The sequence below is a fragment of the Fistularia commersonii genome, chromosome 30, assembly GCF_037954325.1.
Source record: "Fistularia commersonii isolate RoL2024-O1a breed Wild chromosome 30, RoL_Fcom_v1.0, whole genome shotgun sequence".
Classification (NCBI taxonomy): Eukaryota; Metazoa; Chordata; class Actinopteri; order Syngnathiformes; family Fistulariidae; genus Fistularia; species Fistularia commersonii.
This window is the reverse complement of record NC_141313.1, coordinates 6,071,097-6,093,634: the sequence shown is the minus strand read 5'-3', so window position 1 is coordinate 6,093,634 and position 22,538 is coordinate 6,071,097. Positions and strand designations below refer to the sequence as shown.

Below are 22,538 nucleotides of genomic sequence, written 5' to 3'. Positions count from 1 at the left end.
ATAAGTTCATAACATTCATAAACACATAAATGTACATACATTTCACTTTATCAAAAGTAAGAAGTTATGTTTTTATGTGTTTATGTATGTATGTTATGTTTGTATCAATTTTTACAAAATGTGAGTTTGATGCCTAAATGTATTTAATATTCATCAAAATTTGTGAATTTTGTAATTGTATTCATCTTTACAATAGATAAATATTTTTTCAGTGTGAATCTATACGTATATACATGTTCATGTATATATTTCTGTTTCTATGTATGTTTAATTTTCATCAATTTAATAACAGGTGGGTTTTCTGAATGTATTTAGTTTAACATTTTAGAGTGTGTATGTATGTATGTATGTATGTATGTATGTATGTATGTATGTATGCGTACGCATACACACTTTATTAACGCTCCTTTCCGAGAGTCTTGAGTTTCGGATGGTGCGGAGTGCTGGAGGCCTTTTTCCTTTATTAATGTTGTCATAAATAAAGAATCACTGCATTGGTTATTATACATTGTTTCTGTTGCCATCAACTGTGTGCTGGCTGTGATTCTAAGGCTGCTCCTTCTGAGTCCAGCTCTGTCTGCCTACCTTCATATTAGCAGCATAAAGATTCCACACCACCAAGTTCTGCTGAGAACTGAGAACCATTCACACCCCTCGTTTTTTAAATATGATTTATCTTCCCCTCAAAAAAGATGATCGGGGAAGTTTTGGCATTTTATTGATAAATTATCATTTTAAAAAGACAACCTTTTCCTTCCACGTCATACTTCATTTTCTCCAAGTATTGATTTTAAACTATTTACAAAGTGTTTCTTTTCTTCACTTTAACGTCATCATCATGATCATCATCATCACATTCAGAACGATGTTAGTAGTTGAACTGTGCCCACCAGTCGGGGTTGAGGGATGGCTGTTTTTAGCGTACAGCGATGCTAGCCAGCACAGAGTTCACTGGAGGTCAGAGAGCAGCGACACAAGCGAAGCAGGGGGGGGAATTACATTCTGAGCTCGGGGTGCAGGGGGAGGCTCTAAGCTTCCTCTCTGACACAGGAAACACATCACCTCAGTTACAGAACGGAAACCAGTTGACATGCACATGTAGGCCGCCATTATATCTGGATTTTTTTTTTCCCCAACAGCGAGAAGGCAACAGAGAAAAAGACAAAAACAAAAACAAAACAGGACACAGGGAGGGAGGGGGCAGCTAAGCTCCAATCAAACACAAATTTAAAAAAAAAAAAAGAACATTATTGCTCCTAATGAGAAAAATGAATAAAAAGAGAGACAGGCTCCTGTTTATAAGAAGCGCTAACACTGAGAACCTAGGTTGGCACACATGGTTAGTTAAGAACAATTTCTTTGAAATGATCATTTCAGAGATAAATCATCGCAATACTTTGTCAGTGTACCAGGGCAGGGAGACTGCTCACAACACAGAATGGATATGCAGCTTCCTGTGACTACATTTTAAACTAGCAGCAAAACAACATGTAGAATTGCATATAACTGTAGTGCAATGAGCAAACTGTACCTTATATTTTCATTTTGGTCTGATCAAACAAAGTAAACACGTTCTCCAGAAGTTAAAAACAAAGGTACCAGAAAGACAAATCCAACCAGTTTGCAAAACCCTTATCTAAGAATCAGTGAAGGCTGATCTGATTTCAAATCGATGATTTAAAAAAATAAAATAGATATGGAATTTTTCAAACCCATGCATTGGATTTCCTGGATTTCGGCAAAAGCTGTGGAGGATTTAGGTCCTTCTGAACGAGTAAAAGGATGATCGACATACATCGCAGTCTCTCAGCAAATCACAAACTCAGCAAGACGCACATCCAAGTTAAATCTCTCTGACACACCACAGTTTTCGTCTCACGCTGAATGTGACTGGACTTAAGAAGGGCCATCAAGAATGGAGATAAAATAAAAAGTAAAAATTTAACTAAATGTAGGGTTTTGTTCTGCCGGCAGTGCGGGAACCATGCCAAACCGAGATCTTCCTAGGCGAAGCTGTTTTCTGGGTAGCTAACTTTGATGGCTCCCCAGTAACAGGCTCGTATCAGACAGATGAGGCCGAGCAGGTAGGCGAACGCCCAGGACACGTAGGTGGCGTTGTAACGACTGGCAAAGTCCCGAGTACCAACCTTTAGATACGGAGACAGAGAGCAGACACACTGAGGGTGAAAGATGTAAGAAGCCCGACAGATATCTGTCAGAAGTAATCTGTTATCAACTGGTGTTATATCCTGGCCAAGGCCAGATTTCAGTAAAAGAGTCTTCTACTGATTTTTTGTGGGAGAAACATTTTAAATAAAAATAAATCTGCTGATAGGTCATGAAATGCAACCAGCGCAAAAGTATAATTACACAGTACATTAAATATCCCAGTTGATCTTCATGTTGACCTCATCTTGTAACAGAGATGAATAAAAATAGTCTCCCGACTGTTATTAATAGGAAAAAAATTATCATGCCATTGGGCGCTGGCACTTCATTTGATCATATTGTATTTAAATTAACATATTTGAATAAAAATTTGTTTATTGCACACATCATCATATAAGTACATTCAAAAAAATATTGCCTGTTAAAATAGCTAATTAAGGGGTTGAATAAATACATTTCTAGAAAATGGACATCATAACGTAACTACAGAGACGTAAGATTAAGCTAAAATTTAATATTTTGAATATTCATTTCATGTTCAAAATATGATAAAACAAATTCTAGTAAGTGCAAATCAAAATAGGAGATTACTTGTGAACTGTGTGAATATTAATACATTTAAATCTTTATGCTTCTGTCCCAATTATTAAAATAATGAATTGTTAACTTCTGTTTGTTTTTGGACAGAAAATGAAGGGAAAATGTAACTACTGATATGAACTTGTCAAAATCTTCTTGCCTTGGCAACTTGAATTCCTTCACTTGAAGACCTTTGACCCCTCATCCCAGAGGCCTGTTCAGTTCTAATGACCTACGGGGAGTTTCCCAATATAACTGTCAGGTTTTTGGGCGAGTGTTAATTATGGGGGCTTGTATAAGTGGAAGAGTTGATCTGCAGAAACAGCATCGGCTTCTGCAGATCAACACTTCCACTCGCCGTAGTTCATTAGAATTGCAGAAGTCTCTCAGCTGAGGGGTGAAACGTCTTCAAGTGAAGAAATTCAAGTCCACCTGCCAAGAAAAGAAGATTTCGACAAGAATTCACCATGACCTGGATGACTGGGAACCTCCACAGACATATTGATATGAACTCATTCCACCCCCTTGTGGCCTCAGAAGATATTGCAGGTGGTTACAGATGCACTGTAATTTAACTGACTCCATAAAAAGATAATTACTATGTACAGACAAGAAAAAAACAACATATCATCCAAAACTTATTCTAAAATGACATAATTTTATGAAATTGCTCAAAATGCATAATTAAAAGTGTGTCAGATCATTCAGAGCAATGGAACGTGTATATTCTGACCAGCAAAAACAAAAGGCCATTCTTACTGTTAAACCCACGCCGATGAAAATGCAGATCATTCCTATGGTGATGTAAGCACAGCAGCGCCTCCTAGGAAGTGCACTGCCCACAGAGGATCTGAACAAAAGGAGCAAAAGAAAAAAAAAACAAAAGAAAAGGGTTTGAACATATCGGTCGTCAATACCTTTCATTTTCAACATAACTGATAATGTGGCATCCCAACATCATGGCTACACATCAAAGTGCCCAACACTGGTCACATGTGTACCTTTCAGGCAGTTCTTCCAGACTCCCTTGCATTACGCCAGACTGTAATATATCCTTTTTGCCTCTCTATTTCTTAATCCCCCCCTCCGGCTCTCACATGCCTCTCATGTGACAGGACTCAGGCACCCTTCAGGAATCCCCGGCATTCAGATGGCTTAGGGGGGTCCGATCACCAGATTTCATACTTTCCTCCTTTACATTTCCTGTCTTGAACTTGGTGTTTACACATCGCCCACCTGACCCACTCTTACTGACCAGTGACCATATATGGACCAGAACTAGTATCTCTGTGCATTTGATTTGTGGAAACGTTTGGAGCAAAAAAAAACACTGGAGGGCAAAATGTCAGTGTGACAGAGAAATGTGTTCATTAAACTAACGGTAAACAAAAGTTAGAGAAAACATCACGTAGTTGACAGCATGCTGAAAGAAAAATACAGAAGTAGAAAGAGAAAAACAGACGCAATAATACATTTACTCATCCGTTAGGTGAAATTCAAGGCGAAAATTACATCATGTTAGAAATCGCAAAAACAATTCTGCTCTTTGACTGCTTACTAATTTATAAGATACTAATAAAGTGAAATTCTCTCATCCTTTCTCATTTTGGGACACAACTACAATCTGCTGAAGTTGAGTGTTATCACATTTTCCAATGTGATGCTAAAAATGAACAAAAAAAACGGAATACAAACATGTAATGATGAAATGTAGAGGGGGAGACATGGGAAGAGATGGAAGATGTTGATACAGTCAGAGAATAACACCGTATCCATAAAGATGGAGCAAAAAGGAGGAACAGAGTTGGGAAAACACCAGCAGAGGTTGAATTCTATAGTGACAATAAGGACACAGGGCACAAAATCCCCATCCTCACTGTCAGACACCCAGCTTTCTTGACCCCCCCTCCCCACCTTCTCCCCTGGCAGACCTTCTGCTCCACCCTCACGTCACGTATTGAGGCCAGGCTATAATTCCTGTCACACGTCTAGATTAGCCTCCCTTTACGAGAACAAAACATCCAGACACACGCACGGCTCAATTTATCCATAGAGAGATCCAACAGAAATATCTGATCAAACCGGGAATTTAGTTTGTCCGATCATTCTCAGTGTTAGCAATTGTCACCATTTTTCAACTTTTAAAGGCCGTGGCGAGAAATGGAAAATCTTCGTTTTTAATGTTTTGATGGTGAACGCTTCAGCCCACATGTGCAGATTTGCTGAGACAAGATGGAACAATATAAATGTCTATAAGAGGGCGATGAGTAAAAAAAAAAAAGGATTATATGTATGTTGGGTTTCTGGTTTCAGAAGGTTAAAAGCATTGTTGATTCAAGTTTTAGGACCTAAAAAATGATAATTTATTCAGCTGATGCTGGTTTCCCAGCCATTGCAATGAGAGTAGCACCTGACTGCTCCCTGTTTGCAATGAATGTCAAGCACATGTTTCTAATCCCTCATGTCAAACGTGAACCGCGGCCGCAGTGTGTGCTGAAGGTTGGTGGGCTGGACTCACATTTTCTTGCAGTGGGGACACTTGGCCAGAGTGTTAAAGCGAAGCTCCATCCACTGTGAGGGAGAAAGAGAAAAACCAGCCTCTTAAAATCACAGCACTGAACAGGATTTGAATGTGTTAATATGAAAAAAGTGATCCTGTAGAAAAAACAAAACATCTATTTTTGTTTTCATGAATCAATATGATTACCGTCTGAGTTACTGGTATTATAGTAAAGTTTTGGAGAATTGTTTTCCATAACTTTGAGATAATTATCTCCTATTTTGAGAAAAAGAAACAAAGATTTCTCAAGCGAATACATTTTGCATCTGCAAAGGCCCTAACAGGCGCGCGCGCACACACACACACACACACACACACACACACACACAGACGGTCAATCAAGACAAGAGGACTAAGTGGGTTTGATCTAACAGAATCAGACAAAAGTGTAAAACGAGTGAACCTACTTGTTTTTGCTTGATAGAAAGTAAAAGCGTCTGAAAAACTCTCTACATGTTAGTCCAGACCAACTGGTCAATCAGTGCCGCAATGTTAAAAAGGCAAATTTTTGGGAATAGCCAAAATCATCGCAGACTAGAAAACAGTGAAATATGTGACTTTTTCTGACATAAGGCCTCGGTGCGGGAAAAAAACACTAATGTGAACTGCTCTTCAATGATAGCTACAAATGCAAATCAAATTTTGGTTAAGAAGCTTTTGATTTCAGCCAGCTTCTTGCACAGTGTCAGCCTGCTGACACATGCGTGTGTGGAGTCTTGTTACTACTAGTTAGGGCTGGGCAATTTCTTTATGCATCCAGAATATCGTCAACCCTCCGGGGGTGTGTTGATTTTATACATTGATTGATACATGAATTGACTGTCAATGTCCAAGACCATAGTCATTTTTATGCATCTCCTTGTTGATCAATATTTTATCAACATAACCTAATTATGCGATAGATTCCAAATACATGGCAACCAAAAATACAGAGAAATTGCCAATAAATCATCCCAAAAGACGTGAAAATAAACAAGAAATTATCACAAAATAAACAAGAAATTCTGCCCAAATGATCAAATATCTAAATAAATGGATAAAAATAAATAATGAAATGTGTGTTAAAAAAAATCCTCCATCCTGCTGGGAACATCGAAACAATAATTCAGTTGCAACATCTGCGATGCATTATAAAATATATAAGTACATTACATACAATACATCGTACAACGATATGATGCGTGTTTTCATTGTGAAAACGTCTTTCTAAAATGGCAATATTCTGATATGCCCGTATCGCCCAGCCCTACTACAGGTGTAAATATGGCCACGAGTTCAGTGCTGTTAGGCTGTTGTTAATATGATCCGGCAGAATGACCAGCTTCCTCAACCTGTACTTGTGCTGGGGGAGAGCCATCGCTCGAGAGGCCGGTCATTGGCTGCGATGACCCGGCGTCCTCGCTGCCCTACAGGTGCCGCAAGCAACAACAATAAGATGGCATTGATGGCTCTGACATGAACGTCTACGTGATACAGACACCTGACAGTTCTGTTCATTAATACTGTAAGAAGACGGAGAGGTGAACCAGAGTTATGAACACGGGTATCAAGGGACTGATCTGCAACAAGCAGAAGTAGCTGCAGGGTAAACACCGCCATGTCATGATGAAGAGGGTTTTCAGATCAATGCAGCAAAGAAGGTTAGTGTGAAGTAAATGCATGACAGCCACTGGTAAAGTTAATTTTCTTCTGAATCTACTGCCAGATTGTAGATAAAAGATAGTTCGGCAGGCGACAGACTTTGCGTGCTGAAAATCTCCCTCCTGTCCGAAACCTTTCTCAAGTTACAGCTTGTGTTGGATGGTGAAGAAAAAAAAAAAACAGGGTATGTTGCTTATATTAATTGTCATACAATGTGGAATTTTCAATGAGGGCAAAGGAGTTTTTTCGGCAGTCTTAGAATATTGACACAAATGTGGAAAAATGACAGAACAGTTTCAACAAATCAATTACTTTTACACGTTTGTGGATGTGTGAACATTATTTACATAATCTTATATCTCAAAGAAAGAAATAGAAAGTATGGCTTACAAGGAACTACAAGCTGAGGGACTTATAGATATTTCATTGCTCATTTACCACTTTAACACTAGTCTGGTAAAAAAGTGTTTTTTCCCTGTTGGTCAGCATTTTTAAGGTTTTTATTTGGATTATTTGCTCTGAAAGTATGCAGATGAGGCCCCTGAACCTTTGCAAGCTGATCCTGTTGTTTAAACGATGGGTATAAAGTGAAGTGATCCTTGTACATGTTAAATCTATTAATTTATCACGTCCGAATGTCATATGTACAACAAATATACACAAAGACATCAACGGGGGCAGAGCGGGTTTAGGGTTGTAAACTGTAAACTGGCTTGTGTTGGTGGGATAACGTACTAGGAAGGTGTTGCCGCAGTGACCGCAGACCACCCGCATACCCTCTGGCTGGATGGGCAGAGCCGGTTGGGCCGGCTGCTCCTCTGGGATGACCATCACTGGATTCAGGCTGATTATGCGTCTGCTGTGGGCGGAGCAAATGGGATGTCAAACAAGGTTTGGAAGTATTTCTGATGACCTGCTGCTGTTAAAATGAAAGGACAACCGCTGGTATGGGGGTATTCAGGGCTTCTCATTAACTTAATCCTGCCCACGTGGGTTTATTTGTTCCGGATGAAGGTGCTCGTGAACTCCCCCCGCCCCAAAAAATGACCACGTCAGGTTGAGTCTGCACACAGAGCCAGTCTGATGCTGTAGATGACACAAACGCAAACACTGAGCCGGCAAAGCATCATTTGGATGAACTTGTCAACAACAAGAGGGAAATGTAAGCCTGCTGCAAAATCATTTAATGTATAAAATGAATAAATAATGAGAGTGAGAATATGAAATAATCACAATATTAGTAAAGAGCTGAAATACTCACTGAGCATTTTTCTTATTCAGTTGTTTCCAAGGAGACACCGGTGAGAAGGTAAAACTTCCTGTACTGGGATGTCATTATTGATGACCTGATAACTTCTGAGGTTCACACGCCCTCATTCTCCCGATTTTGTCACTCTGTCCTATAAAACCTCGGATTAAACTCTGGCTATCCGAGCGGCAGAGTAACGCCTGGCGCAGGCTTCGCTAACATCACACACAGACTACTGAAAATCCAAACTGACAGGTCTGCCTGCAGAACATTCAAACCTCTGCATTGGGGCTGCATTTAAAAAAACAAAAACGAAAAAAACAATAGAACTCTGATGATTTTGACTGATATCAGAACTGCAGTAGAACTCAAAATATTTGGGGCAGATCCCATTTTACATCAGAGCTCTAGATTGGGGTGATCTGTCCTAACTTCGTCATCTCAAATCTGTAAAATGTGACAGTATTGGATTTAAATGCCTATTTTAACAGAAATAAATAGGGGAATGAACAGCAAACACTATTTTAATTGTTTTCTTTAATGGCGCAACCCTGCTTTGCAGGTGATCTTGCTATCAGCAGCCATGTCTAGTCTTCAACAAGCCTAAACACCACATCACCCCACTTCTCACTACCGAGTTCTTTCTGCATCTGTTTCAAAAGGGGTAAATATAGCAGCTTCTGTCTACCTGAACATCCCTTACCCCAACACGCACATTCATTAAGTGGACATTTCCTCCCACTCAATGCAGATGAAAGTCATCAGTCTCTTCCTCCTCTACTGGTCTAAGAATCAATAATTCCCACGAGGTGAAAAGGGATTCCGAACTCAACTCAATCTGTTGACGCCTTTTCAATATTCAACCGCAGTCTAAAGATGCAGCTGTTTCAAGAAAATCTTTGGACTTAAGGGACTAAGAGAAAAACAGATGCTTCAGTGGATCATAGGTTCTCTTCGCTGCCTGCTGACACCGAATACACGTCTTGTCTGACACTGACTTTGTCATGGCCTGAAATTATGATGTTTCTCCTATTGAGAGCCTTCTTTGTGTCAAATCTACCCTCAGCTATGCTCCTACAAATATAAAAGTTGGAACTTTCTAAAAAACATTCAGCATCTTTTCCCACACCATATTTATTTTTATTTTTAACACATTGTCACATCGTAATCTCTGATCACACTCGACTTCCTTGAAATGGGTCTGGATTGGTTACCTTGATAACCAGTAGAATGCAGGAAGTTTTGGTTCTTCCCAAACTATGGCTCTGACTAAATTATAAAATGGAAAGAAAAAACTAAATAGTGGGCACTGACCAGCGGAACATTGACGATGAATTTCCGATTTATGCACGATTGATATTAATTACACATCACACACACACCTATCAGCCTGAGCCACCGGCCACAAATTGATTTTTATAAATGTTGTAATTAAACAGGAATATGTTGTAACTTTGAAGTTCAATACTTTGCTGGTGAGCGACTGCTGCTCGTCTATCGCCTACCAGTTTGGCCGAGGGCATCCTATCCTCCTGGATGTGTCTTTGCAGATGAGCAGGCAGTTACAGGGACACCTCACATACTTCTTCCCCAGCGGGGGGTTCTTGATGGGCTGGAAGATAAATGAATAGTCATGTCTGTGAGGACGACAACTTTATTCTAGTGGTGATGCAAAACCCTGAAGTTTGCGGCGTGGCTAATGTGATATATAATCATTTTATATCGATTGTATATGTTTTGAATGTAAATCCACACAAGAAAGAACGTGATGTTATGTTTTTGATAATGAAAACATCACTTTTCAATTTCCAATTTTTATATTTTTTTGTTTTTTACTTTTATTTCATTAATAATTCATGTGACTACTCCATTGATCATTTTGTTTTTAAAGATATCAACTGGCTGTGTTGACAAATTATATAAAAATTGTTTAAGTTGACTTTATACATCGAACAACATTTACAATATTTAACAGGTTTTAGATTTTTTTTTACACACGTTATGCAATGTATACGTAACCTCTAAAACCCATTGAGAAAGTACCACAGAACGCAATATAGACTAAAAGTCAACAGGAAATTACATGAAGTAATTGAAGAAACTATAAAATAAAAGTTTAAATCTTGTTTGTGCACTGATGTGTTTCTAAGACGCATTTGAAAGACTTCTTATAACAGGTGAATTTCAATTATAGTGATAACAGTGGAATTAAATCCATCTACCCCTGTTTGTTTTTGTATTTTGACACTTGATGAATGTGAAAGCCAGTGATGAATCCAAACTTTAGAAATGGCTCCTGGAAATTGTCAAGCAATCTTCTCTTAATAAACAGGATTAGGAAACAAAACCATGATAAGGACATACTGGCTGCTAATATTTTGTCCACCCCACAGGTTCATCCATCCTCAACGCTGCACTTACAGTGGCTTCATTGCAGACGTGACACTTCACCACATGCTGATGTGTCTTTCCATCCAGGTTGATGAGCAAGTTGCAGACGCGGCAGTTGATGACGGGCACGTGGCCGGCATCGGGGTTGGCAATGGCTGTGTAAGGAGGAGGTAGTTCGGCTTTGTGGAGAGGAGGGCAAAACAAAACAACGCACAGATGCTAGTTAATCTAGTGCCACTGCATCACCTGAACACATCCATGAACACAAATGCAAGAAAAGGCAAGTTATGAAGACAATTATGAGGGGAATCTGTGCAGGGAGAACTGTGTACATCTGAGCCCTGAACTTCTGACTGCAACGAGAGATAGACTATATATATATTTTTAAAATTCAATTTAAATAGTAGCAAAAATGTCACTCAAGTCATCTTTTCATCCACATCTGATAGCCTAATGATAGTGTAATGACTAGTTTAATTGACCTTCTGTTACAAGGCATTGAAATGCAAAGAGTGTAGGGCTGGTGATTGAATCGTTTAAATACAGTATCAAAAGTTAGTTAAAAATTTCCACCATTTTCTCAAGTAACTTCCATTCATCTTCTCGCCTTTTTAAAATGTAATTTCATGCTTATCTTTACATTATTTCATGCTGTTAGGGAGTCACATCACGCTGATTTTCTTGCTGTTTTTACAGATTATCTTCAGCAGATATGTTAATTTTTAATCACTATAATTGATGTTTACTTATGCTGTTTCCTCTGACTTGTACGCAGTTTATCGAATGAGCGAATATTCATTAATTATCTATACAGATTATCCTGCAGTCAGGGTTGTGGTTGGAGCGGAGCTAATAGCAGCTGTTATTTGGCAAAAGGGGGGGATCACCCAGGACCAGTCGATCACAGGGCCACTTATAGACATGCAACCATTCACTGTCTCACATATGCATTATATATAAACATAAAACCATTCACGCGTCTGGGTGATTTAGGGTCTCCAATTGACCTCCTACATGTATCTGCACAGTACAACAAATGATGGTATCTGAAATATTTCTTGTTTTCCTGCCCACTACGTCCTGGAACTGACCAACCCGGTAACCAGACTGTTGATTTCTATATTTTCTGTGACAGGAATACTTTGACCTTTCAAACATCGAGGATTTCCAAGACTCACACGGAGTTACTTCAGCACAACGTAAAAATACTCGATTTGTATACAAAGGACAGGTAATGAATGTGATACATCTCGACACATCTGGAAGTTCTACAATGAAGCTGGTGGCTATTATTTCCCAACAGTAAGGATAAACATGGCATCCTTGTTGACTACCTGCATGGATCTGTCGTCATGGAGATATGACTTCAGGTAAAACCATCCACGACACTGTCAAGTTGCTCGTTTCACTTACGCAAACCCATGACAGTGAGCGCACAGAAAAGCTCGCCTACCATGTGACCTCTCTCGTCGTCCCGGGCCGAGCGCCACTTGGTGAGTTTAGCAGAGAAACAATGAGTCCTTTTAGTCACAAAGTGAAAATTACACTTCCTGCCAAGCTGCAGAAAAAAAGATAACACACCAGAGCATGTAAACGCTGGCCGTTTCATTCTAGATATCAGCCTGGAATTGTCAAGTCATTTTTTACTAATATGGCACCAAACCACAAAAACGACTTTAAACAACTTTACATGTGGCTGGAACACACTCTTTAAAATCATTAACAGAAACGTTTCCCCAAGAGTGAGCTTTTGGCAACGGCAGCAAGGAAAACTTAAGACACTGAGGACAAATCTGAGCTCATTGTGGCTGGCCTTCAGCCTCGATCAGCTGTGTGAAAAAAAAAAAAGTTATTTGAGGTGTTCTCATTTACACAATCAGAGATATCCACTTTTAAACAATGTTTCTTAAAAGAACCATAAGGCTTTTGTTACCACAAGTACCAAAATAACATTGTTTGTTTAAATCCTTTGACATAGAGAAGTTTTCATTGGCTGAGTTATTGCCACAGCCAAGTGAGTAGATTAAACGTCTGCCACTAATCCAGATCAAAACATTTTGGCCAATTGAGGTTGTGAAACTAAGAATAACCGGGCAGCTAATTTATGGTTGGAGTTCCAGCGTGTTCCAATGTGCTCAACTGTTCAGGCATCACAGACTGAGAGATTTTTCCTCTGTATGTCTCAACTTCAGCAGCTCCTCAGGTGAACTGTTTAATCCCACATTAACCTTCTCATATAAGTCTACATTCCACGTTTTTAAGGGGTTTACTACATTCAGGACACAGAGTAGGACCAGTTTACCGTTACTGTAGTATTTTACGCACCGTGATCTGGGGGAAAAGCTCAAGGGATACATGCAACTTTCATCCGCTGCCATTTCAGCTGAACTCCGGCTTTTAATGAATGAAACATAGGTTATAAAAAAATCCTGTCCATTCAGTTTACTACTAACCACTATAAAATTATCTATAACAAACTGAAGAGGATGCAACTATGAGTCAATAGTACCAAACATCATGTCATGTCTGCTATAATATGTCATCATTAAATGGCGCAATGACAAAAAAAACAAGATTGTCAGTGCAGTTCTGTTTCTCAGTTTTCAATAAAATGTCTGTTTTGTCAAAGTAAAGTTTATGTAAGGTTATTTAAAGTGGACAGAGAATTTTTGAGAATTAATCAACACCACAGTGTGAAAATAACATAGAGCAAGACTTCAGGTTAAGACTTTATTCGTCTATTGTATGCAAATTGGACCTGCGGAAAAACAAAAGTATTCGTTATACATTACATTTTTCTCTCAGTCTCTGATTACTATATTGGGTAACTCTGAATTAATAGCGCTGCTGCAATAATGCATCGCTGCCATAAATGTTGAAAGTTTGAGGTAATTTAACGTATTTATGCCAATTGTTCGTTCTAGCTTTAGTTCATTTAATCACAGTTTGTCAAAAACATTGAAATCAATGGAAGTTATGTGTTCAAAGGAACAGAAGGGCAGGGAAGTATTCTTCTTTAGTGGACTGTAAAATTATAGCATAATAATATATAGAAAAACAACAACAGGCTGCTGAATTGTGTCCAGTTAAATTATATTATCATGGCACATATATCTTTGTCTTAAAATTCACTAAAATGTTCTATCATAAAAAAATCCTTTGGCCTGCATAAGATTGTTTGTGCGCTTATGTATAAATTGAGGGTATCAGAAAGTTAACTTGACTACATATCAAAAACAAATAGATAAAAAAAAGGCCCACTTTCTCCTTTTTCTGTCTTATAATCTTAGTGTTTTAACTCAATTGCCCAAAACATGCCTGTCTTCTGCCACTACCAACGGGCCCCTTTCAGAAGACAAATAGAACACCTGTAGGAGGTGCAACGGGACTTTTTCAAGCCAGGCAACCTGCCTCACTCAGAATGTGCTAATGGTCAACAGGATGAGGATCAGAGACTCAGCTGTTTACCGCTGCAGGGAGGGGACTCCCGCCAACATTTGGGCAAACTTGCTTGTGCTAAGCACGCAACCGGTGCTCGCCAAAGACAGGATACCCCAAATAAGCCATCCTCCGTTGATCAAAACAGTGGGACCTTCATATTAAACATCATGTTTAATCACAAGTGAAAAAGGACCATCGGCCACCAGGCCTGTTTCTTCCTGCCTCTGTCTCGTACTATCCAACCCTGTACGCTAATGTGTGACTGAAACTGAATATGGCAACTATAAGCTTTCACTGCCCCTAAGAGAGGAAGGTAAGACGAGAAGGCGCTGCGCTACGACCACAACACTCCTTCCGCCATTCAGTGGTTTTATAAAGGGGATGGACTGCTGCGCTTCTGGGTTATAGATGTGGCTAACTGATTAGGAACACGTCCACCGAAAAGAAAGTTTATTTGGTCAAACATGTCGCATTGAATTGGAATTACTTCTGGAGTGAAGGAAGAGGGAAAATAAAGCACTCATCTATCTCTATGTGATTTCCCCTGCTTCAGGATCTTGTAACGTTTAAAATTATAATTCACCATAAAATGAAATTTCACCCATTATCTGTTCATCCTCATTCCAAGAAAAATCTGTCTTTTGCTGAACAAAAATGTTGCAGGGGCTTTACATAGAAATGGTTTTGCTGCCTCCTCCCGAACAACTGAGGTGAACTTGTGAAACGTTATATCACTGCTAAAGTGGATAAAACAAACATAAAATGCCTGCTTGTCTTGGTGTTAATGCAACATTTGGCCACTGAGGGCGGCGGAATCCAGTGATCACAAAACTTGAGAGATCAGCTTGGTTTGTTGACATGCTGAACTTGCTGGCGACTGATTGATTTTTTCTGATTCACCTGCAATATTGTGGCGTCTGATTGTTAGCTTCTTTAAAATCACCATCTCTGCTTTGTATTTTAAGCAGACTGGACAATGTTTGGATTGGAGGCCGAATCTTAATGTTGGCAATACAGCAGAGAAACATCCATTGTAGCACCACATCTAGACTGGATGTGGTTGGGGTAGGTCCAAAACCACTCTGTGATTGATGTCATTTTAAGTCAACCACACACATCTGAGCTTTGGGAATTGGATTATGCCATTATGAAGTGCAGTACAGAGACATTTCATGTTTTTTTTCCATTCCTTTTTTCTTTCATTTTATTTGGTTTGAAATGGATGGTCATTGTTTGCGTCGGTCCAATGAAAGGGAGATGCAGAGCTGTATTCCAGAATAACACTGGGATGGTTTTGTGAACTGTAACATGTCACATGACCTTTTCTTAGAAATAAGTACATTTTCATTTTGGGGGGACACAAACTTTTCCCTTGAGACATATTACAACCACTGTTCAGTAATATAAAAAACCCATTTTATATAACCTGAATAACTGCTATCCATCTATAATAATGTCTTTGAGAATGACCCTCTCCGTCATTCAAACACTGTCTGACCCTTTAGTAACACTCAAGGTCATTGCACTTTCCAACATCCCAAAAACTTAATCTACATTGAAATTTAACACAGGGTCTCCTGATGGAGCAAAAACCAGCTTGATCTTATCAAACCAGGTTTTAAGCCCTTTATCATCATATCACCTGTGCTGATAGGTAAACTGTGCATGGATCATTACAGTGGAGAGTTGAAGGCTATACTATTAATCCTATGGGAATTTTTGAAAAGATTAGAGTTCAGCAGAGCAACAAATATCTCAAATTTCCACATGAATTTGCTCCTTATTAGCTTTTTTTTTCCAAAAGACTTTCCGGAGGGGTATTAACAGGGTCAATGCATCCATTCATGTTCTGCAGGACAAACGGAGTTGTAAAGAAGCCAAGAAATGCTGGCCGGAGCCCTTAATGGAAGAAGGGGAAAACTAGCTGAGGCTAAAAATATACATAAATATTTTTTTATGCAATTCATGATTTTACTGGACAAGAAAGAGACAATAAACATGTGGCATGTGGCGCTGTCGAGATTTCTGGGACTCAGTAAACCCCGGAGCAAATAGGGGCAAATATAGAAATAAGATAAAGAAACATAAGTGATCAAGATGGAGTTTGAATCTGGTTGCTATCGAAGGCAGATGCAATCCTGGCTGAGCAACTGCAAGATTTATGGGCTACATTTTTCCCTGGGCCTTCCTGCAGGCCTCTCCCATTCACCTGACCCTGCCAACTGTCAGACCGAGGACCTGCATCTTTTCCAAACAACAGTTCAGAACCTTGCGGGCCCTGTTTTTAGCTGACAGGTTTTTCATGGAAAAAAAAACACGCACTTTCATCCACAGGCGTTCAAATCACGCCACGATTTAATGAGATTTAACATTTCACTGATTTGCAGCTGTGGGACAAAAGGCTTGACAGCTTGCCCGCATCTGCAGTGAGTCGTCCGCCAAAGACGACCCGGATGTCTGGATCCCACGCTGGATCCACGCAGCAGCACCAGTGATCATTCGGGGGTTTTATGTATTCATTTCAAGGGAAAGACCCTTAAATGTGGAATCCATCTCCCACCCACCCACCCACTCGGACGGATCGTGATGTAAGCGTTTCTGCAGCGGGGCAGGGGAAGCTGTTATTGTAGGCCCCTTCTCTAACCCACTGCTCCAGTTCTCACAGCGGAGGCTCCACCTTCCTCTCTCCCCCCCCACCACCACACAGCTTTCGGCGGATCCGCCGCCGATGCCTTCCCTTTGGATCCACGCAGTTTATTCACGCACTCGCACAAACTGGAACCCCCCCCCCTTTCAAAATAAAATCTCGGCTCGCTGGGCGGCGAGAGGCGCTAAACACGTCGTGTTTACCTCTGGGACTGGAATCCTGCAGGTACGGGGGCGCGGTGGGGGTCACATTCTCGGAGTTGGGGGTCGACAGCAGCGGGGATCGCTCGTCCATGCCGTCGGAGGCCATGTCGCGGGGACGCGTGTGTGTGCGTGTGCGTGGAATGAGGAAGAGGAGAGGGCTCGCCGGCTCTACCGAGTCCTCACCCAGCGCGAAGGCGCAGCTAGCGGCTGGTTGTTGTGACCGAGTCGCTCCGGTCCAGCAGCGCCGCTGACGGAGACCTGGAGGAGGGAGGAGCTTCCCGCCGCAGCCCGTCCCTCCTCCACCCCCACCCGGAGGCACCGACCCCGAGTCACCGCTTGACAGCAGCAAAAGCACAGAAATGACCTGTGATTTCATTTCTCCATGATTTTATGTGGAGTTTAATATTAATTTTTTATTACTATTGTAATATTTTACAATTATTTACGGGATTCGTAATATTACTTTAATTATAATTACTTTGCTGCCTAAAAAAGTCCCTCCCATATTTTCAATAGTTGTCCTCTTGACCCTAAATATTCCAAAGATATTTAGTAGATCCACTGACTGCTAGATTTTTTTTTTTTTCACATGAAATAGTTTACTCTCTTGGTTGAATTATCATTGTGCTTATGGGTGCTCTTTGTATAAAATGTGCTATTTAAAATGATTAAACACATTATTCACATGAATAATATGTAGGTCTTTTTCAACATACCCAAGGATTGGAAATTGATGAGATAATCTGTGAACTTTAAACTGAATAGCTCAAATAAAGTACATAATGGGGATAAATGGTAAATGGTCCCCGCTTGTATCGTGCTTTTAGCACCTTGCCACCCCAAAACGCTTTATACTGGATCACATTCACGTTTCACGTTTCACGTTTCACGCTCACACACTCATACACAGATGGCAGCAGAGCTGACAAAACACGAAACATAATACATATTACTACATTGCTGACGATGTGTGTTTTTACCTGCGTTGAAATTTTGTTTTTAGATCGCGAGTGTTACTTGTAATTATGCAATTTTGATTATGAGATTTATTTTAGTGAAGGGATCTGAGTACTTTGTTAATCTCTGTAGAGTCAAGCTTCAAGGCCCTTGACGAATCTGCTGATTCGATATTTGTCCAGTGTTGACCTGTAATCAATAACTGGATACTCCCAGGTTAATGTGATACTGATGAATGCCTGTAAATGCCTTGATGGACATTGATAGATTTATGTCCTCACACCTTCAGTAACCAAATGAATGAAATTACACTACTATCAGGTACATACATAAGATTGACAACTATGATTTGGACAATGACAAAATTAAAAACATAATCTAGCCCTTTGAAATACTTTTCTAGTTCTAAATAATGAGGTGCTGTTATATAGCTGTTGATCAGTACTGCTTTAATTTAAAAAAACAACCCCAGCTAATGTTTGACTACAATCAACAAGACATATCTAAGGCTTTGAAAAAAAAAAAAAAACATCAGTCCACTTGATTTTAAGTATGCAAAATAAACTTTATTGCAACTTTTGATGAACAGAAGAAATACCGCTAACGACAATAGAGAAGTAGACAACTAAAAGTGTAAGTACTGAAGCTGTAGACCACAGATATGAATGAAATTAAACTTCAGAAAGTGAACTTATAACACTGATCAACTGCAATTTAGTAGAAAGTAGCTCACGCAAAAACAAATACCAGACACGGAATTAGAGGTTTGGATACTGTATTGCGATTCACATCATGGAAGAAATAAAAGTAACTATTTTGCAAATAGAAAAAAAAAATCTTTTAGTACCAACTTCACACATTTACAGATTATAATACAAAAGAAAAATACATTTCATAAAAATATTACCACTTGTTTTCAATTCATATGGCTTTCGAACGGAGAAGTTTGAACCAAATCTAGTACGATTAATATACTATGGATTTATCATGTGTTCAAGTTGTGCTTTCAAAGGTAGTTGTGAGTATTCTGGCCAAAATGCAAAGGTTTTATTGAAAATACATTCTCCTTGATGAACTATGAGCTCTTCTTAAAAGACAATTTAAAAAATTATTTTTCCTTTGGTTACAGTAAGTCTCTCGAGTAATAAAGTAAAACTTCTAATATATATTGCCCCCTTTTGGTTGGGACCTTTTGGGGAAATTAAATCTATATTACTATTTCTCTATTAACAAACCTTAATCTTCTCCAAATGATAATTCATCTAATATAATTCATTAAAAATAAACTCCCAATTCAAATTAAGCATGAAAGCAGTTGCATGGTAATAACATGGATGCCTTTTCAAATGATAAACATAATTGCAAATACTAGACCTGATGCAAAATAGAACATAAATATACAATTCATTTACATAACAAGGTCATTTGCACAATTACAGTATAACTGCGGAGAATACTAGAATGACTAGGAGTGAATAATAAATAAGAGGTGTGAACAAAATGTGAGCTTCGTCATCATGTGCTTGCACCAGACTCAGTAGTACGGTTACAATGAGAAAAGTTGGAATTAACTTGGGTCAATTCTCCCAAATTAGATCAGATGTGAAAAAGAAATACTTCATTGTGCAGCTCCTCACCCCAAAAGCTTCATGTTTAATTCGGCTATGATGCCACATACGGCAGAAGAGAGGCCGCGCCTCTTCTCTGACCGAGGTATCCTCCCTCGGTGCAGTCGCTGAGAAAAGTGCCGTCTCACGCAATCTTAAAACTGAATTTATTGCCCCCCCAACGGGTCTGTACCTGGTGGGAAAAAAAACAATGAGTGCGTTTGTGACATTCCCACCTGCTCGACCGCATCAAGGCTCAAATGGTCACGGCGGTCGAATAAGACGACACACCGAGTCATGTATTTACAGAAAAATTGCACTTGTTAAAGTAGAAGAAAATGCTTTTCTAAGTGAGTGTGTCTTGGGCACTGTGATCGGCCTTCTTAGCTCCTCTTCTTTCTTTTTCATCACGAGCTGTAAATCTAACTACTGCTAAACAAGGGCTTTATCTTTTATTTGTAGACCCTGTGCTCAACTTATCAGTGGTCGCTCAGACCACAAAACACATCTTTCAACTATACAAGAATCCCTGAAAAAAAAAAAAAAAAAAAGAACGTAATAGAAAAGCGGAACTTAAATATACAGTTTTATACAAGCACATAGCTTAACACTGGCCGCGCAAAATAGGCCATATTTACATGCATTCCAACAGTGCAAATTCTCAGAGATGGCCTGCAAACATTTTCTACGCACCAACAATATGTGATAAACAGTGGCTATACAAAGTTAATAAGTGTGTCGAGTGAAACAATTGGTTTTGTCACAGTCAAGATCAGTGAGTAAGTGACAAGTAACGTGCGTGTGTGTGTGTATACGTATGCAGTGGTGCTTCACTTGTTGACAGTGTGTGAAGGGTGATGATGCTCAAATTCTATTTTCCACAGTCTTCAGAGCAGCTTACAGCGACATCATGACCAGGCAAACTTTACTGCTCAGCAGTTAAACCTGACATGATGGGTCTGTCTGGCTCAGAGAGCAGCGTGAGGAAGTGGGTGGATGCGTGTGTGCCAGGTTGTACGTGTGTGTGTGTGTGTGTGTGTATGTGTGTGTGTGTATGAAGCCAGGGCATAGATAATGCGTTAGTTCCTTTTAAAAGCAAGCTTCGGTGAGAGTGGTGAGGGAGTGTACGGGTCGCGGCCTTCAGGTCTGTGCTTAAGCAGATCAATAGACTGATCGATTAGCAGCCCTGTGAGGTTTGCAGAGTAGGGCGAGGTGGTCGGGCTGGGAAGCTGATCCAGGGTGGCTTTTAGTGGCGGCGGCGGCTCAGAAGGCAGTAGTGACGGCGTTGCCTCGCCGTGTGCCTAGACGGATCATTTCTCCTGGCACTGTGTCCAGCTGCTCGTATGCCAGCCTGCCCTCCTCACCTGCGACACACACACACACACACACACACACACACACACACACACACACGTTATGTCAAAACATGAAAAGCATGTCACGTCTGATATCTATATGCACAATAGCTCTGTGACCTAAACAGTTACACTTGAGATCACATTCAAAGACGCATAAAAGGAAATCGTATGAACACACATACAACCTGATAGCCAGATATTTGCTAAGTTGGCAGGGGTCACACAAATAAATTTTAGTCTTATTTTTTAACTTTTTTACTCCCAATTTTGATCCATAAATTATAAAGTGAATTGAAGATAAAGGAGGAGATTTGAAAACAGACAACAGTTATTCACCAAATGTGAGCAAGGTTTCTATAGCGACGTGACGTAGTTCCTCATCGGCGGAGTCACAAAGCGCTACCACTGCTCTGATGCTCTCTACAGCCTGCAGACACACAGAAAACATCCGCTACTTTTAGCTTTATGAGACGCAAATAAAACCAAATCCTGTCAACTGTGGCAACTTTAGGGCTTGATGAGGCCACTGACCTGTAGACAGCTGAGAGCTGAACACGCTGCCCTCTGACTCTGAACCCCAGCCTCTGACAGCGCCTGGGTATAACACTCCACCGCCTGCAGACACACACATTCATCACAGAATTGTAATGCTTAGCAAGAAAAGCATGCAACTGTGATTGCTTCAGTATTCACACACTCTTGGCCGTCACTCACCCGGGTCCTTATGTGTGTGTGTGAAGTTGCGGAGGCGAGGTAGTCGGCGGCTGCCTTGTTGACCTGAGGATCCTCTACGGTAAGCAGTGAAGCCAGAGCCCTCAGGCTGCTGGTTTTAGGCCAAAGTGACGAAAGAGGAACCTCCTCCAGCTCGGCGAGACACTGAGAATAATCCCCATTGCACAAGGCCTCTGCAAACACCTCTGAGTGGAGGCAAACACAGTGACAATGTCATTCATATCCTGAGGGAAATGTGTGCAGTGCTGGACTCCGGCAAAACGTTACGATGTATGACTTTGAAAAAAAAAAAAAAAATTTTGACAAGACACTGCAGTGCAGTGGTGCAACCATCACTCATCTCACTGCAAACGCAATGCAATAAATAATGCAAAATACAGCTGCACCACTGCAGGTCACGTGTCCCAGACACAAGTTTAAATAGTGCAGCTGGGGGGGAGCGGTTGAGGAAGATCAACAAACATTGTTAGAGAGCGACATCTTGCCTCTCTCTAAACAAAGGTCTGCTACTGCACTCAGTATCGCCCAGTGACTCATCTGTTTTTACACTGCTAGTCTGACTGCTTGCTAGGATCTTACAGGCTTTTATTGTACATTCTGATTCGGGAAAATTCTGAAAACAAATCCTATTACTTAGGAAGACAGTGTGTTTGCTTGTAATCCATTTATATATGTCATTTTTTCATAAATAATTTTTTAAAAGCAGTGAAAATGCAGGAAGAGAACACTAAACAAGATTTTCATTTGAGAATTAGCAAAAGCTGAGATTAAAAACTTGCTAAATGGGCTCCCTGTTAATAGACAGTAAACTCCCTGTCATCACTGCATTTCATTATAATGGCCTCACTTCAAAACAATGCAATTACAGTCTCTACATTTTTCAACATACATTTCTAGTAGAGAGGAAGCACATAATCCTCTGCATCGCTCATTATCTGTGTTTCATCTTTGTTATTGCTTGTATGTCTTTGTGTCTTCTACTGTCATGCGTTATATTGCATTTT

The 22,538-nt window shown here is 40.0% G+C and overlaps 2 protein-coding genes across 6 annotated transcripts in view; both read right to left on the bottom strand.

The window, feature by feature from the left end:
• Window positions 1-701: 701 nt before the first annotated feature.
• pip4p2 (phosphatidylinositol-4,5-bisphosphate 4-phosphatase 2) lies at window positions 702-17,157 on the bottom strand. 2 transcript variants are annotated; one of them, XM_086178187.1, is made up of 8 exons: window positions 16,881-17,157; window positions 10,620-10,768; window positions 9,704-9,810; window positions 7,685-7,808; window positions 6,640-6,714; window positions 5,267-5,319; window positions 3,508-3,598; window positions 702-2,147 (listed from the first exon to the last, which is right to left on the bottom strand). In XM_086178187.1, the coding sequence occupies exons 1-8, from the start codon at window positions 16,984-16,986 to the stop codon at window positions 2,004-2,006; spliced, it is 849 nt and encodes a 282-aa protein (XP_086034313.1). In that variant the 5' UTR covers window positions 16,987-17,157; the 3' UTR covers window positions 702-2,003. The 2 variants fall into 2 exon arrangements, with proteins under 2 accessions (XP_086034313.1, XP_086034312.1); XM_086178186.1 differs by lacking the exon at window positions 6,640-6,714 and having other exon boundaries at window positions 1,858-2,147; window positions 16,881-17,113.
• Window positions 17,158-18,377: 1,220 nt separating this feature from the next.
• ripor2 (RHO family interacting cell polarization regulator 2) overlaps window positions 18,378-22,538 on the bottom strand; it is a 64,882-nt gene continuing 60,721 nt past the window's right edge. For all 4 annotated transcript variants that reach the window (XM_086177669.1, XM_086177671.1, XM_086177670.1 and 1 more), the window contains 4 exons: window positions 21,517-21,719; window positions 21,334-21,417; window positions 21,139-21,229; window positions 18,378-20,808 (listed from right to left, as the gene is read on the bottom strand). In XM_086177669.1, coding sequence (XP_086033795.1) covers window positions 20,708-20,808; window positions 21,139-21,229; window positions 21,334-21,417; window positions 21,517-21,719 — 479 coding nt within the window. In that variant the 3' untranslated portion in view covers window positions 18,378-20,707. The remainder of the gene's footprint in view (window positions 20,809-21,138; window positions 21,230-21,333; window positions 21,418-21,516; window positions 21,720-22,538) is intronic.

Excerpts from the sequence above, each read along its gene's own strand:
- pip4p2 (XM_086178187.1), bottom strand. The coding sequence starts at position 16,986 with ATGGCCTCCGACGGCATGGACGAGCGATCCCCGCTGCTGTCGACCCCC. Across the intron at positions 5,320-6,639 it reads CTCCCCCAGCACAAGTACAG|TGGATGGAGCTTCGCTTTAA; the intron begins GTTGAGGAAGCT and ends TCTCCCTCACAG. Across the intron at positions 2,148-3,507 it reads TCATCGGCGTGGGTTTAACA|GTTGGTACTCGGGACTTTGC; the intron begins GTAAGAATGGCC and ends CCGTATCTAAAG.